Raw genomic sequence first — 17,939 nt, 5'->3', positions numbered from 1 at the left:
TTTGATAATTTTGTCTGAGAAGAAGATTATATATCAATTAACTCTATCTTATTAAAAGAGTTTGTGTGTTGATAGAGTTTAAAAAAAGCATTTAAAGTACCTGTGGTTTTCAAACAATTTTTTTGGTGCCATGGAAGCTTTTGTTCAAAAGAAATACTTATTCATTTACAAATAAAACAGATCATAAAACAGAACAGCGCTGGTTCTACTTGGGAGGTGGAGGTGTGGAGTGGTGGGAAGCTAGAGCCCAGCCCACTAGATTCTTCTTTCCTTTTGGCTACCTGTGGAGATTCTTTAAAGATGGAAGAGGAGTGGTTCAGGAGTGGTAATGTGAAGGACTCAACGTGCTGTTGCTGGCTTTGACGATGTGCACTATGAGCCAAGGAATGCAGTTTCTCTAAAAACTGGGAATGGCTCTCAGCTTTTAGCCAACAAGAAAACAGGGACCTCGGTCTTACAACCATAAGGAACTAAATTCTGCCAACAGCTCAAAGGAGCAGAAAACGGATTCTCTAGTCTCTAGAAAGGAACACAGCCTGCTGACACCTTGATTTTAGTCACGAAAACTTTACCAGACTTCTAACCTACAGAACTATAAGATAATAAATCTATGTTGTTTTAAGCCACTAAGTTTGCGGCAATTGTTACGACAGAAACAGAAAGCTAATACATAGGTATGGATCATTTTTAATATTTAAACTACACCCCTATCTTGGCCTATCACCATTCCAGCCAAGTTTACACTGCTTATCACTGTTATAGAATACATAGGTCCATATACATAAATTAACATAAAAACATTGAGTATTTTTAAATTGCTAATGTGTTAATGACTTCAGATACTATGCATAATGCCATCTCTGTCAGTATTCCTAGAAACTGTTATACTTTGATTTGCAGGAAGGAAACGAATTTTGTAAAAGTTGTTCTTCTTGGTATCATGTTTTTCAATCAGGTATCTACCTTGTTTTAAAAATAGATGATAAATTCCAGAGCCATTGGATAATCCAAGGATGGGAAAAGCATGTCCCTGAAATAGATCAAGAGCTCACCTTCATTTATCAAATACCTAGCTTTCAGAGATACTCACTTATTCAAATCAATTTCGTAAGTTTGCATATGAGGTTTATCTCCAGTCTTGTCTGGGTCCCATCGATAGATGGCAAATTTCTTCATTCGAGGAGCTGTGGCTGCAGCTGTCTGGGCCCCACGGCAGGCCTGAAATTTAAAAAGTTCACAAGAAGGAAAAAAAAAATCATTAAAAATGCAAGATAAATCCTTCTATTTAGTTGCCACTATAAACTGCAATACTGGAAACAAACCCACACATTACTGACACAGTCTTGGGATAGGCAGTCATCCAATATCCAACACACAATAAGTACCTGTAATATGCCAGACATGGTGCTGGGGGCTGGTGAAATGGTGCTTAATGAAACATAGTCTTTGCCCTTGTAGAATCTACTTTGTAGTGAACAAGAAGAGAAATGAAATATTCACAATAAAGTGGAGAGAGGGAAGAATGCAGCAGAGACTTGCCCTAGTCTAACTGGTCGGGGAAGGCTCTATAAATGATACTTAAGCTGAGGCTTGATGTATAGGGGTGAAGGGGAAGGAGAACAGGGTGTTATAAACCTAGGAACAACACATGTAGAGGCCCGGGTGGGGGAGAGCACAGGCACCTGTGAGGACGGAGAGAAGTCCACTGTAAAGCAGGGTGACTTGACAAGGGATGGAAGAGTGGCAGACTCAAGGAAGTTAAGAAAGACTTGTAAGTTTTGATTTTATCCTAAGAGCAATAAGAAGCTAATAAAAATTTATCAGGTGGGTGACACAATCATTTTTATTTTTGAGAAGAATATCACTGGCTTACAAAGGAAGAACTGTCACATGACATCTGGGGAAACCAGTTAGAAAGCCACTGCAGTTGTCAAAATGAGATGCTGGTGTTTTTAGATTAGGTGTCTTAGTCTGGGCCATTGTAAAAAAATCCGAAGACTGGGTGGTTTAAACAACAATCATTTACTTCTCACAGTTTTGGAGGCTGGGAAGCCCAAAATCAAGGTGTCAGCAGATCTGATGTCTAGTGAGGACCTTCTTGGTTTGCAGAGAGCTACATTCCTGCTCTATCTTCACATGTTGGAAAGGGATCTCATGTCTTTTCCTCTTTTAATAAAGGCATTAATCCTATCATACAGGTCCTACCCTCACGACCTAATTTAACCCTAATTCCCTCTCATAGGCCCCATTTTCAAATACCACCACAGTGGGGATTAGGGCTTCCACATATGAATTTTGGAGGAACACAAACATTCCATCCATAGCATTATGGCAGGAAACAAGACAAAGAATATTGCATCTTAAAATAAATTTAGGGAACTAACAAACAGCTGAGACCTGCACTCTCTGATGATTCTGTTCCATCTCCTGGGCACTTACAGTCCCTGCCAGTGGGTTTCACACAGCGAGCCAAGGAATCCTAGAGTGCCACCCAAGGGCTGCCAGGATAGGATAAGGTTAAGAGGGTAGGCCTGACTTCTCTCACTCCTTCAGCCAGAACAGCCTCCCCATAAAAACATATTTGCAAAAAGGGTGCTGTTGCTCAAAAAAAAGTTTTATATTTAAGTTTATACTCATTAAAAAAACCACTATTATTGCCTGGCACCAAATTAAATGCTTTATATTAATTACTCCATTGAATCTTCATTTTAAAGATGAGAAAAATGAGGCTCTGAGATCAAGTGATGGGCCCATGATTACAGAGCTGGTGAGTGGAGCCAGGATTGGAACCCAGGTCTGTCTGTCTGGCTCCAGAACCCATGTTCCTAAACACTGTACTATTCATTTGTGAATATTCTCAGGTCTCTTCTTGGTGCTGTTTTCTTCTCTTTACGTCTTAACTCCTTAAGGGCAGGTGTATTAGTTAGGGTTCTCCAGAGAAACAGAACCAATGGTGTATACATATATATACACATATATGAAAACAGATTTATTATAAGGAATTGGCTCACGTGATTACAGGGGATAACAAGTCTCAAGATCTGCAGTTGGCAAGCTGGAGAGCCAATGGTATAGTTCTAGTCCAAAGGCCAGCAGGCTCAAGACCCAGGAAGAGTCGTTATTTCAAGTCCAAAGGCAAGAAAAAAAATCAGTGTCTTAGTTTGAAAGCAGTCAGGCAGGAGGAACTTCCTCTTATTCGAAGGAGGGTCAGCCTTTTGTTCTACTGAGGCCTTCAGTTGATTGGATAAGGCTCATCCATGTTAGGGAGGGTAATGTGCATTACTCAGTCTATCAATTTTTTAAATTTAATTTAAAAATTTTAATACAATTTTATTTTTTTACTTTATTTTCTGGCTGCGCTGTGTGGCTTGTGGGATCTTAGTTCCCCGACTAGGGATTGAATGCCGGTCCTCGGCAGTGAAAGCGCGGAGTCCTAACCACTTACTGTATACAGTAGGTCCCCTACATAAGAACCTTCAAGTTGCAAACCTTCAAGTTGCAAAGGTGCGAACGTGCATCTGGTTCCAGCAAGGAACCATCTCCCACCTCCTCTCCCTCCTCCCGTCAGTAGCTCTTCTTGCCTGTTCACTCGATGCCAGCCCCTGTACGCCAGCTGTTATACTGTACTACGGTACTTTTAAGGTACTGTACTGTAAGACTAAAAATGTCATCTTTTGTGTTTGTTTTTAATGTATTATTTGTGTGAAAAGTATTACAAACCTATTACAGTACAATATAGCCGATGGTGTTAGTTGGGTACCCAGGCTAACTTTGTTGGACTTACGAACGTGCTCTCGAACGGAACTTGTTCGTATGTAAGGGACTTAACTGTAATGCTAAGCTGCCCCCACCCCATAGTCCTTGAAGCCCTTTTGCATTTAGGCAGATGAAACAAGGTCTCAACAAGTCCTGCTGAGCTTCCACTATGGTGATGAGGGATCCTGCCAGTCCAAAGAGCACTTATAAGTTGAAGATAGAAATATTCAGATGGTATTCCAGGCCAGCTATTTCTCTTATACACTGTTAAAGAAAGTAAAAACTCTTAAGGTTAACTGAGTAATTACAAGAAATGCAATGGAGTTTATTACTTGCTGGCAAAAACCGCCCCAAATTAAGTGAAGCTGAAAATATCAGCTCTCAGCATAAAAGAAGAGAATGTATGAAGAAAATAAAAGTGAAGGTGAGGATGAAAGCTGTATTTTATCTTACCACCAAGCTGGCTAAGATCCTTAATAAAAGGAAAGTCATTTCTACAAATGAACACTTTTCACTAGGGGCTCCATTGTGAAATGACAGGAATGTTTGGCTAATGCCACCTTGTGGTGTTTAAGAGGAAGTGGAGGAAGTGAAAAGATTCCTGAAGACATTACTATTATTTTTTTTTGGCCGCGCTGCATGGCTTTCGGGATCTTAGTTGCCCAGAACCTGCAACCTCGGCAGTGAAAGCGTGGAGTCCTAATCACTGGACCACCAGGGAATTCCCTCTTGAAGATATTAGCTCCAGTGGCTTTTGCTTGCTTAACACACCCCCTTTTTTGTTTTTGTTAATTTAATGAGGTATATTCATTACAATAAAATTCACTAATTTTAAGTGTATAATTTGATGAGTTTTGATAAAGTTATATAACTTCTACCACAATTATGATAGAATATTTCCATTCAGAAAGTTCTCTAGTGTTTCTTTGCAGTCAGCGCTCTCTCCCTACCCCTGGCAATTGATCGGCTTTCTATCACTACAGATTTGCCTCTTATAGAATTTCATATACATGCCATGTGACAGTACATCTTGAGTCTAGCTTCTTTCACGCAACACGATGCTCTGAGATTCATTCATGTTGTTGCGTATGTCCATAGATTTGTTAGTTTTTTAAATTACACTTCTCATTTGGAAATAACTGTAGAATCACATGCATTTATAAGAAATAATACTGGGATCCCGTGTACTCTTCACTCCATTTCCCCCAGTGGTAACACTGTACAAAACTACAGCACAGTATCATAACCAGAGTATTACCACTGATATAGTCCAGGTACAGAACATTATTTCCATCCCGGCAAAGATCCACTTTTACAGCCACAGCCATGCCCCTCAGGCCTCCCATTCCTACTCCTTCACCCCTAGCAATCACTAATCTGTTACATTTCTGTAATTTTGTCATTTTAAGAATGTTATATAATGTAATCATCTCATATGTAATTTTGGGAGACTGGTTTTTTTTCCATTCAGCATAACTTTCTAGAGACTCAGCCAAGTTATGTGCCTCAACAGTCATTTCTTTTTATTACCACGTAGTGTTCCATGGTCTGATGCACCTCAGTTTGTTAAGCCATTCACCCACTGAAGGATATGCAGGATGTTTCCAGGTTTGGGCTATCATGAGTAAAGTTTAATGAACATTTGTGGACAAGTTTCTGTGTGAACATAAGTCTCCATTTCTCTAGGATAAATGCCCAGGAGTGTAATTGCTGGGTTGTATGGTAGTTATATGTTTAACTTTTTAAGAAACTGCTAAACTGTTTCCCAGAGTGGGCGGCTGCTATGCCTGCGGCAGGTAGTAGGGGGAAAGGGATAAAATGCCTTTAAAAAATATACAGGGGGGCTTCCCTGGTGGCGCAGCGGTTAAGAATCTGCCTGCCAATGCAGGGGACACAGGTTCGAGCCCTGGTCTGGGAAGATCCCACATGCCGCAGAACAACTAAGCCCGTGAACCACAACTACTGGGCCCGCGCTCTAGAGCCCGCGAGCCACAACTACTTAGCCCACGAACCACAACAAGCCCGTGCGCCTAGAGCCTGTGCTCCGCAACAAGAGAAGCCACCGCAATGAGAAGCCCGCGCACCGCTACAAAGAGTAGCCCCCGCTTGCCACAACCAGAGAAAGCCTGTGTTCAGCAACGAAGACCCAATGCAGCCAAAAAAAAAAAAAAATTAAAACAAACAAACAAAAAACCCATACAACAGAGTATCTGAAGGCGATAAAGCCCAACATAAGTTTTGGGGTACCCCAAAGTGTCACTAATTTTTTTCCAAAACAACTAATTTAAATTCATTTTGAGTTTTGTATACAACGTATTTTATACAACATTTGGTGGGGTAAGGGGGGGCTAAAAGGAATGAAGAGAGAAGATACTGAAATCAAAATGGCCAGGGCAGGTTGTGGTTCTAAAAGTGATGGAACTTTGTTCATCTTGAGGGCTGAACTAAGAGTTAATCCACAGGATTATGGGAGCTGTGATTAAAACATTCCCCAAACAAAGAAATCTAAAAATTTGTTCTGTAGGTGTCTATGTAGTAGAAAGTAATAATAATAGCTTTCATCACTCAGCCCTTACCACGTGCCAGATGTCGTACTAAATTATGTCTAATCTTTACAACATCTCTATGAGGAAAGTTTTTTATTCTTAATTAAAAAATGAGAATAAGGTCATATAACAGAAGAGCCAGTATTCAAACATAGGTCATCTGACTCCAAAGTCCAACCTTGTAGCTGCTATATAGTGGTGAGAATGCAAATCCAAAACAGAACAGCACAAAAAGATAATTCCTCTCCCCCAAAAGATCCACAGAGCAAAAGTTTTTACTCTACTTATACAATCAGCAAGATTTTAGGCGGTAGTTGGTCCAGATATAGTCATTCACTTATTTGTTCAACTACTATGCTCCAGGGACTGTTCTGGGCTTTGGGGGAATCAAGGACCAAACAGACATACATCCCAGTCCTGTGCAGCTTACACAGTGATTGGAGGAGATGCACACAAGTAAAACCTATAGTTTGTCAGGTGGTGATAAATGCCATGATGGGGGTGGAGGGAGGGGTAGAAGGGGAATAGGGATCCTGGAGACAACTCTAAATGGGGTGGCCAGGGAAGACTTCACTGAAAAGCTGACACTTGAGCAAAGACCCAAAGGAGGTGAGTAAGCAAGCCACACATAAATCTAGGGGAAGAGCACAGAACGCAGAGGGAGCACAGAGCACAAACATCTTCAGGCGGGAATGTGTCTGAAGAGAAACGAGGCGCCGGTGGTAGCTGAGAATGGAGTGAGTGAGAGGGACAGGGACAGGAGAGGAAATCAGGACGTTAATGGAAGAACCAGACCACGCAGGGCCTTAGAAGGACTTTTGCTTCTACCCCGAGTAAGATGGGAAACTACTGGAAGGTTTTGAGGAGTGACAAAGACAAGTTTTGAAAGGATCATGTTGTCTCCTGTTTTGAGAACCAACTGTAGAGGTGCAAAGATGAAAGCAAGAAAAGCAGGAAGTAACTGCGATAATCAGCTACGAGATGATGATGGCTTGAACGAGGCTGGTGGCTGTGGAAATGGTGAAAAGTGGTTAGTTTTTAATTAAGAAGGAGCTGACAGATTTGCTTACAGATTGGGAGTGAGGCAAAGAGTAAGGATGACTCCGAAGTTTTTGGCCCAAGCCACGTGAAGGGTGAAGTTGTCATCAACTGAGATGGGAGGGAAAGTTGGTGTGTGTGGCAGGATTTTGGTTTTAGGCAAGCAAAGTTTATTAAATATCCATGAGGAGATTTTGAGAATACAGTTGGGTGGCCATCTGAATCTGAAGATTTGGGGTGAAGTCTGGGCTGGAGACATAAATTTAGGAGGTATCTAAAGCCCAAAGGAGTGTCTATAAAGACGAGGCCTAAGGACTGAGCCACAGCATTTAGAACTTGGGGCAAAAAGGAGAAATCAGCAAAGGGAGACAGAAAGAACTGCCAACGTGCAAGGGGGAAAACCTGAAGCCTGGGATGTCCTGGGAGTCAGGCCAAAAAAAGTGTTTTGAGGAGGGAGTGAACAATATGCTTCAGAGAGCAAAGTACCATGAGAACTGAGGACTGACGTTGGATTTAATAAAGCCAAGGTCACTGGTGACCCTGACCCAAGTACTTTCCGTGAAGTGGTAAGCGTGAAAAGTCTGACTGGAATAGGTTCATGGGAAGATGTGGGGAGATGAACTGTGGTCAGCGAGTTTAGACACCTCTTGAGACATTTTTCTGTAAAGATGAGTGGAGAACTGGGGTGGTGGCTGGATCCAGCTTTTCTTTGTTTTTTAAGACGGAAGAAATTACACCATGCTGTGTGCTGCTGCTGCTGATCCAACAGAGAAGGAAAACCTGACAAGGCAGGGGAGAGGGGAGACTTTCTGGAGAGCTATCTTTGCCTCTTTATTTTTTCACATACAAATCTTGTGGGGTCTTAGTTCCCTGACCAGGGATTGAACCCATGACCCCTGCAATGGAAGCGTGGAGTCTTAACCACTGGACAGCCAGGGAATTCTCATGGAGAGCTATCTTTATTTTTTTTATTTTTTTATTTTTTAAATTTATTTATTTATTTAATTTTTTATTTTTGGCTGTGTTGGGTCTTTGTTGCTGCACGTGGGCTTTCTCCAGTTGTGGTGAGCTGGGGCTACTCTTCATTGCAGTGCACGGACTTCTCACTGTCGTGGCTTCTCTTGCTGCAGAGCATGGGCTCTAGGTGCGCAGGCTTCAGTAGTTGTGGCAAGTGGGCTCAATAGTTGTGGCGCACGGGCTTAGTTGCTCCGCGGCATATGGGATCTTCCCCGGCCAGGGCTCGAACCCATGTCCCTTGCATTGGCAGGAGATTCTTAACCACTGAGCTGCCAGGGAAGCCCTGGAGAGCTATCTTTGAATAAGCAGTGGGACAGAGAGCACGAGTGAAGGGCAGCCACTGGAGTGCTGCCGACTGTCCCACAGTAACAGGCAGAAAAGGAGGATATACAGGAGGAAGTGGGGAGGTGGGCAAAAATTTGAGTTCTTTTTCTTTGTAGCCCGTCCAGAAATTTATACCACAAACCCATGACCAAGGTGGTGGTGGGGGGGGCGGTCCTTCAAAAGCATTTCTACCTCAATCTACAAAACTAGTGAGTATTCAAGGCTTAGCGCACCTTTGTAGGAAATCTTGGATAAGATGAAACCCACAGTTTATAATTTAAGGGAAGAAGCAAGATCATCAACAACTGGACTGAAACCGGATGGAGGATGAGAAGGGGGAATTCTGTATCATGCTGAAGGCAGCTTGTTATGTCCCTAGGAAATCTTCCTTAAGGAGCAGGCTTGGAGCTAGATGTGTGAGTGGCATGGGTCCAAATCCAAGCTCTACCACTTAGTAGCTGGATGTTCTTTGGCAAATTACTTAACCTTTCTGATTTTATTTCCTCTTTGGTAAGAAGGTTGGGAGTATTAAAATCTACCTCATAGGATTAACTAGAGGGCCAAGTTTCTAGCATGGCTCAGAAAATAAGTTCTGCTTTCTAGTATTGGCAACCGTATCAGTTCTCGTATTATTCCGATTGGCAGATAGGTATCCTAAGCCCTGCCATGCTAGGAGCAATGACACACAACTGAAAGTAGGTGGTAATTGCCTTCAAGGAATACAGAGTCTAGACGAAGAAATGAGGCAACAACACAAACAACAGTTAATACATTACAGTTAAATACAGGCAGAACTGTGGTTCGGTGGTGCAAACTAAATAAAAGGAATTCACAAGAGAAATCCTACTGTGTCCTAGACTCCTAGGAACCTGAATGTACTCAGAGCTAATACACCAAGCTCATTACTTTTTAGGTGGCTTTTGTGGGTCTGAATTCATATTCCTACAAGAGGGTGCATGTGTGGGGGAATCTTCTATTTTCTCTGCCCTCGGGAGGCCCTACAATGGCCTCACTTGGAATTACAACACTGACCTATGAAACCAGCCTTTCCTATAATTCATGCTTGGAAGAGGGACCTGAGCTTTAGAACTCACTCTCGTTGGTGGGGCTCTCACAACTTAATTGCTTGCTCAGCAGCTATAAAAGGAACTGGTAAAAATGTCGTTATCAATCACCAATTTAATGTTCAGAGGGCACCAGCTTGAGGTTCTGGTAGGCAGTCCTCTTTCTCAGCCCTCCTTCTCAGGAAGACTGTAAAATGACTTGTCTAAGTTCACGTATAGCATAGTGGAAAGAGCTAGCATTAGAAGATGGGCCATACGCACGGTGCTGTGCAGCCAGAGCAGTTAAGATGAGACGTATTCTCATGGGAGTGCAAGAAGAGGAGAGGACCGAATATTTCTTGTACATCTACCATGTGCCCAGATCTGTGCTAGGAGTTTTTCACACATTATGTTCAAAACACTGAGTTTAGGTCCTGGAACAACTGGTTCTTGGCTGTGATATTTTTGAGCAAGTAAAAAAATCTTCTTTCTGGGGCCTCAGTTTTCAAATCTCTAAAAAGGAGGTTAGAATTCCTGCTCACCCACCTTACAGGGTTTTTTCAGGAGCCTAGAGGAGGAAAAAAGACTTGAAAGGTATTTGTAATACCTCAGTCCCTGATATACACAGATTGCAATGGCAGTTTCCCTTCCCCTTCTACCTGTTTCCATTTAGAATGCAGATCTGAAGTGTGTAGTTTCCTGACAATACAAGGGGCGTGGAGGAAACGTATCAATGCACCCGCAATAATATAAGCAAGAGCAGTGCCAAGCTCTGTACCTGTGATCCAAGCCCAAACTCTGTCGGTATTATGATACGTCCTTTACAGACAGGGATACTGACAGGATGACGCTGCTTTAAAGAACCCAGATAGATCCTCAGGGGGCTGAGTGGATTTTCCTCCGTTTCTCACTTCCCCTCTTTACTGAGCCCTCAACCTTTGCACCCCGGAGGAGTGCCTCGCCTCCCAGTCCCATACTTCACGCTCCGGCGGTTCTTTCTCAGAGGGGATGGTTTGGTGGCAGAAAAAGGGCTTGGCGTTCAAATGTTTGGACTCGAATTCTGCTTCCAAGCCAGTCGTCACTCGCTCGCCATGTGACCTTGGGCAATTCAAGTCCCCTCTCTGAACTTCTTTTTTATTCTTATGTCTAAAAAAGTCCTCTCCGCCCAGAACAACTCACAGGCTGCAGAGAGGTGCAGAAATATAACCAGCAGGGATGCTCCCGTCCAAAATCAGAGCCCTGAGCAAGCGGGAACTGCTATCCTCCTCCCTGAGGCCTGGCCCTGTGCGCCCCTCAATCTCCTCCGCCGCCCCCTCAACTGCAAGCCATCTCTGGACTTTCATCCCTGCCCTTCCCACCCCAGAGCCGAAGCTCACCTGCAGGCAGGCTCTGCCAAGGGTTGTGGCCGGGAACCGGCGCTTCAAGGAGACTGCGACCACCGCCGCCATCTTGGATCCTGACGTCGAGCCCCACCCCTTAACCCCTGTCACGCTCCGCCGGCGTCCCGCCGAGCACCGCGGCACCGAGCCAGGATCCACCGAGGACCCGCTAGCCGCGCAGGAGCCACCGAGTGGGAGGCGGCTTCCGGTTTTCTGAGCGGGAGGAGGGAAGGAGGAGAAAGCCAACAAGAGCGTGCGCAGTTGCGGTGGGCTCAGCGCATGCCCACTTGGCTTCCCGCGTTGGAAGGTGACCTTCCTCAAGGAAGGGGGCGGAGTCTGAAAAGGAGGGCAGTGGAAAGGGGGTGGGACAAAGAGCATGATGGGGCGGAGCCATCTGATACAAGTCTTAATCCGATTTTTTTTTTTTTTTTTTTTTTGCGGTACGCGGGCTTCTCACTGTTGTGGCCTCTCCCGTTGCGGAGAACAGGCTCCGGACGCGCAGGCTCAGCGGCCATGGCTCACGGGCCCAGCCGCTTCGCAGCATGTGGGATCTTCTCGGACCAGGGCACGAACCTGCGTCCCCTGCATCGGCAGGCGGACTCTCAACCACTGCGCCACCAGGGAAGCCCCTTATCCCGATTTTAACCCCTTTCTTCCTGAACATTTATCAATCAATCACGTCACTCAACTCTGTCGCTGAGTTCTGTCAGACACAGTTCGGTTTGCCTGAGACTGTCCAGGTTTCAACACTCCCACATTCTGAGAAACCCCTTAGTGGCGGGCAAATCAGGGGGGTTGGTGAATGAACCGAGGGGACTTCAAAGATGACCGACAGAAGTGTCATTCATTCATTCATTAATTCTGATCTCGGGTGGCCTCCGCCTTGCAGCGGCTTGAAAGAGGGTTTCAGTTCCTGGCCAGTGATTGAGGTTAGGTCGCAGCGGTGAGAGCACGAAAACTAGCCACTAGACCACTGGTCAGTGGCAAGGCCTTGTTTCTTCAGCTTTGCAGAAAAAGAATTCCCACAAAGATGGAAAGTAGTGAAAAAGTAAAGTGTTTATTAGGAGAAAAAAAAGAGTACAGTACGTGTGGATAGATACACGGGCGGACTCATAGAGAGAATCGCACCCTTTTGGTTTGAATCACTTTTATGGGGCATTTCTTCCGGGTTTCCTTTGATTAGTCATCTTGCTTTGCCTGGTTCTGAGTCGGTATTTGGTATATCTCAGGGTCCTCCCCTGTGTGCGTGCACATCTCTTAGCCAAGATGGATTGTAGTGAAGAGGCCTATGGGTACTTCACATCACTTACTATGAGGTGGCGCCCCCCTCCTCCCTTTTTGACCTCCAAGGAGCCCTTCTTTTTTCTTTCTTTCTTTTTTTTTTTGCCGTACGCAGGCCTCTCACTGTTGTGGCCTCTCCTGTTGCGGAGAACAGGCTCCGGACGCGCAGGCTCAGCGGCCATGGCTCACGGGCCCAGCTGCTCTGCGGCATGTGGGATCTTCCCGGACCGGGGCACGAACCCGTGTCCCCTGCATCGGCAGGCGGACTCTCAAACACTGTGCCACCAGGGAAGCCCCCAAGGAGCCTTTCTGCACATGTGTAGTCGAGGAGGTCTCCCTGATTCCAAGAATGAGGAAGAGGTGGTCTTTTATCTCTTATCTGGTCAGGGCCCAACTCCTCCATCATCCTGTTTTTATGGAGTTTCTGTCCACAGGGGAGAAACTGTTCAGCCTGGGGCCCATCTATCTCCTGCCTCAATTCATTTGTTTGTTCGTTCCTTCGTTTGTTCAAAAATCTGCATGGAGCACCTATTATGTGCCAGGAGCTGGGGTGCTACAATGTGTGAACAAGCCAGGCGTGGTTGCTGCCCTCACTGAATTTACTCTCAAATAGGCAAGCAACTGGACAATTGCAATACAGTAAGCTCTGTTCTGTAAAAGAGGGGTGAGAAGGGAACCAGGCCCTTCATGGCTTAGCCATTTAGTGTCAGAAACCATTTCTTGAACACCTGCTATGTACCAGACGTTATGATCCATCATCTTACATAATCCCCACAACAGTCCTATGAAAGTGTCGTGTGTGTGAGTGTGTTTTTTTTTAAATTACTTTTTACTGGAGTATAGTTGCTTTACAATGTTGTGTTAGTTTCTGCCATGCAGCAAAGCGAATCAGTTATACGTATATATATAGCCACACTTTTTTAAGATTTCCTTCCCATTTAGATCACCGCAGAGCATTGAGTAGAGTTCCCTGTGCTCTACAGTAGTTGTGTGACTGTGTTTTAAGGCTCCATTTCAGTCATATCAGCTGCTTTTTCCAGACCCCTGCTTAGGTCATCTCAGACCTGGGACCTGGGACCTGAGACCCTTTTCTGCAGTGCTTGTACCTGGACAAATGGCTCCTGGAGCAACAAAATATAAAGAAACTATAAGGGACTAAAAATAACTGCATTCATGTGCAGTTTGGGCAAATGATGGACAACAAGATACAAAAAGACCAAAAACCCAACTGCCGCTTCTGAAGAGCCGGGAGCAAAAGCAGGGTACCGCGCATGCCCCCTGCACTCACCACCACCAAAGGGGAGGGCAGACCCCCTAAGCCACCCCTCTGGCCTGACCCCTGGACACACCCCTACCCAGCTCACCCCTCCTCAGTGAGCCAGCAAGTGTTCTCGCTCCCTCCTGCTGCAGCAGGAGCCCCAATAAAGCCTTGCCTGAATTTCTTGTCTGGCCTTTTATCAATTTCTATTAAGGAGGCCAAGAACACAGATCGGTAACAACTCTGGGGGCTTGATTGCCTTGGGCAGGTGTGGCCTCTGTCTTCCAAGTCACAAGGTCTCTTCAGTCACCTCCCGCAGTTTATGTAGTTAGCTAACTTTGCAGGTACCTGTGTTTCCCAGGATGATGTTTTTCCTTCTCCGCCCACTTGTTTTTGACATATGAAAGGCAGGTTTTTATTTTTCTTTTCTTTCTTCATTTAATAAATTTATTTATTTATGTTTTATTTTTGGCTGCGTTAGGTCTTCGTTGCTGTGTGCAGACTTTCTCTAGTTGCGGCGAGCGGGGGCTACTCTTCGTTGCGGCGCGCGGGCTTCTTATTGCGGTGGCTTCTCTTGTTGCGGAGTATGAGCTCTAGGCGCGCGGGCTTCAGTAGTTGTGGCTCGCGGGTTCTAGAGCGCAGGCTCAGTAGTTGTGGCATACGGGTTTAGTTGCTCCACGGCATGTGGGATCTTCCCGGACCAGCGCTCGAACCTGTGTCCCCTGCATTGGCAGGTGGAGTCTTAACCACTGCGCCACCAGGGAAGTCCAAGAAAGGCACCTTTTTATTTTTTTATATATATATTTAAAATACTTATTTTGATTTATTTGGCTGCGCCGGGTCTTAATTGCGGCACATGGGATCTTTATTGCCGCATGCACGATCTTCTTTGCCGCACACGGGAGATCTTTAGTTGCGGCATGCAGGATCTAGTTCCCTGACCAGGGATCAAACCTGGGCCCCCTGCATTGGGAGCGTGAAGTCTTAGCCATTGGACCACCAGGGAAGTCCCTGAAAGGCACCTTTTTAAAACATTGAGGGAGTTCCCTGGTGGTCTAGTGGTTAGGATTCGGCACTTTCACTGCGAAGGCCAGGGTTCAGTCCCTGATCAGGGAAATGAGATCCTGCAAGCCGCGTGGCATGGCCAAAAGAAAAAAAAAATTGAGGTTATAGGTTATGTATAATATTATATAAGTTTCAGGTGTATGACACGATTCACAAAATTTAAAGGTTATGCTCCATTTATAGTTATTATAGAGTATTGGGTATGTTCCCTGTATTGTACTATATATCCTTGTAGCTTGTTTATTTTTCTTAGTAGTTTGTACTTCTTAATCCCCTACCCTTGTGAAAGGCACCTTTTTATATTCTTTGGCTTCCACAATCACATAATTTAGATGCTACTGGGGAAATTAGGGTGGCCAAATGAATTGGTGGATGAGGCTTAGTTTCTGGAGTCCTGGGCTAGAACTGCCATGTGGCCTCATTAGAGGAGGTGTGTAGTGAGGTCACAAGAAACAGCCAGGGGCTTCCCTGGTGGCGCAGTGGTTGAGAGTCCGCCTGCCGATGCGGGGGACACGGGTTCGTGTCCCGGTCTGGGAAGATCCCACATGCCGCGGAGCGGCTGGGCCCGTGAGCCATGGCCACTGAGCCTGCGCGTCCAGAGCCTGTGCTCCGCAACGGGAGAGGCCACAACAGTGAGAGGCCCGCGTACCGCAAAAAAAAAAAAAAAAAAAAAAAAATGAAACACCCAGGACCCTTGGGTCTAACCTTGAATCTTCCCCTGGAGACTGTGTGACCTTGGACTAGTCCCTCCCCATCTCTGGCCTGTAGTTCCCTTGCCTGTATCATCAGGGTGTTGTGCCAGCTGATTTAAGATTCTGTAATTCACATGGCTGCCTTGGGGGGCTGCCTTGGGCGGCTGCCCTAGGGGTAACTGGTGACAGGGCTGTGGTCACCTTGACTTTTCACTGGGGCTGACACCACACTGGAATAGGGCTCCTCCAAGTCTGCCTCAAGGGGCTACCCAAATTGGATGAACTCATGGGAAGATTATCACCCTCCCTTGAAGTCCTCCTGGTTGCATTACCTTCTGAGATGAAGGAAGAGTGACCTCTCCTTCTGAGTGATGTGTTTCTAGAGAATTGGTCCTGTAGGCATTTGCAGGGTTCTTTCTTCTCAGAGGCAGATGCCACTCCTAGGTTAGTGACTACCCTTTTACTTTGCCCAGTCACCTTGGAAAAAGCAGTCTGAGGCCAGCGGGAGTGAGACCTTGATTTATGGAGGTGCTCTTGGTGCCAATGTGCCCATGCGCCCTGCAGTCACATCATTCCTGGGCTTCATGGGGATTTGGGGAGCTCAAATTTATGGAGAAATAAATTCCTGGGCGGCTGTACCTCTGCCCTGAACTTTGGGATTCCAGAAAGGCACAGCTACGGGAGGACTTAGAGATTTTCATGGCCTGCTCCTGACATATCTTCCCAAGGTGTCTGTGATAAGACCCAAAGTTATTTGGTTTGTTTCCACTTGTCTAGCTAGTGAAGTACTGCTTTTCGCCGGTTAGCTAGAGGCTTTATATTTATTCTGAACTTCATCACTCACAAATGTGTTTACATAAGCAGTCTCCTTTAGTCCTCATAACAACTTTTTTTGGGGTTGGCATAACTAACTCCATTTTACAGACTTCAGTCTTTGGATAACGAGAAAGCTGAACAATTATGGGTGGGGATCTTGCTTCAGGACCTCTTTCTTCTCCAAGGGCTGGAAATTAAAAAGTAAAACCAAAAAGCATAGAATCAATTGTCATTTGTACACTCAACTATGTTTTGAGTGTCTTGTGATTTAGGGCAACCAGACTGGATTCCCTCCAGGCATAGGGCTAAGGAAAGCTGAATTTAGGGGGGAAATACCTGATGATTTTATAGCCTGGGAGAGTTTTGTCTCTGAGAAAAACTCACTCCACCCCCATAGATCCCTGTGCTGGGACTCAGGGGCCTTCTCATCCAAAATTCAGAATTTTATTTGCCTTCGACTAATGGGCCATCGTCTTCCATCTCTCTGGCTGACCCTCTCTCGTTTCCAGCCGTCTTCTGAGCATTCCCACCTGGGGTCCCAGTGGCCTCCAAGACTGGCCCCTCCTGTCTCGTCTCTCCCTGTGATAAAACCAGCTCTGCTCCCCTCCTTGTTCCTCACCTCCAAGCCTTTGCTCACTTCCATATTGGGATCTGGGGTGCCATTTCCTCCTTTTCCATGTGGCCAGTTCCTCACCATTTAAGATTCAGCTCCAACTTTCTCCTCCCTAGGAAATCACCTCTTGTCCACCTCCATTGAAACATCCTCTGCATCTGCCATCCATGTACATAACACCTGGTTTAGCAATTACCCATTTATATGTCTGTCTCCCCAGACTGTGGGCATGTTGAGGGCATGGCCTATTCACTTTATTTTCCTTGTAGAACTTATTGCTATCTGCAGTAAGTTTGTTTTTAATTCTTTACGAATATATTTATCGTCTGAACTTCTCACACCAGAGGTCAAGAACTATGTCTATCTTGTTCACTGTTGTGTCCCCAGAGCCTGGCACAGTGACCGGGCACCCAGAAGGTGGCCAGAAAACATTTAATGAATGAACAAATGCGTCTTTGTCTCCAAAGTGCCTGGCTCGGGACCTAGCACATAGTAGGTATGTAGTCAGTATTGGTTGAAGGAAGGAGTAAATAAAAACAAAGGGTGAGCTGTCCCTGTTCCTTGTAGAAGGTGAAAAGAGAGATGGGGTTAAGGGTGGGTTGTTTGGGGAGAAGGGAGCCCAGTGGAGACCCAGGCAGCTTTAATCTCTGGGCCAGGACTAGTGCAAGGTGAGTGCACAGAATTTAAGATGGTCAAAAAACTCGGTTCATTAAGATAAGTAATATTTTAGTGCACTATTAAAAAAATGCAAAAAAATTCATGACGAACAAAACATCAAAAATTTTTTTTTTTTTTAGCTTAAGTGGAGTAGATACTCCCATTTATGAAGTTCTTTACAGCCAGACAACAGTTCTTTGGAGAGACAGTTATTATCACATTCATTCATCAAATGGTCACTGCGTGCCTCTGTGTGGCAGGCACTTTTCTAGGCGTCAAGCATTCAGTGGTGAGCAAAGCAGACCAGTTCCTGACTTCACAGGCCTCAATACCCTTCCTTTCACTTAAAAGGAGTGGAAACCCCTAAAAGCTCACGGTCTGCCTCAAATCCTCCACGTCATAAATGGCAGAACCAGTTCCCCTAAATCAGGAATTCTTAACTCGAAATCCGTGT

At 45.2% G+C, this 17,939-nt stretch overlaps 1 protein-coding gene across 1 annotated transcript in view; it reads right to left on the bottom strand.

Annotated features, from left to right (window-relative positions):
- SDHB (succinate dehydrogenase complex iron sulfur subunit B) overlaps positions 1 to 11,364 on the bottom strand; it is a 33,862-nt gene extending 22,498 nt beyond the window's left edge. Inside the window, exons 1-2 of the mRNA XM_022598424.3 lie at positions 11,101 to 11,364; positions 1,091 to 1,218 (exon numbers count right to left, since the gene is read on the bottom strand). Coding sequence (XP_022454132.2) covers positions 1,091 to 1,218; positions 11,101 to 11,172 — 200 coding nt within the window. The 5' untranslated portion in view covers positions 11,173 to 11,364. The remainder of the gene's footprint in view (positions 1 to 1,090; positions 1,219 to 11,100) is intronic.
- Between the last annotated feature and the right edge of the window lie 6,575 nt (positions 11,365 to 17,939).

Source organism: Delphinapterus leucas, chromosome 1 (genome assembly GCF_059928025.1).
Source record: "Delphinapterus leucas isolate spDelLeu-1000000601 "Yukka" chromosome 1, BTC_Dleu_Yukka2, whole genome shotgun sequence".
NCBI classification, from domain to species: domain Eukaryota; kingdom Metazoa; phylum Chordata; class Mammalia; order Artiodactyla; family Monodontidae; genus Delphinapterus; species Delphinapterus leucas.
The sequence above is the reverse complement of the archived record's forward strand: the minus strand, read 5'-3'. Positions and strand labels throughout refer to the sequence as shown.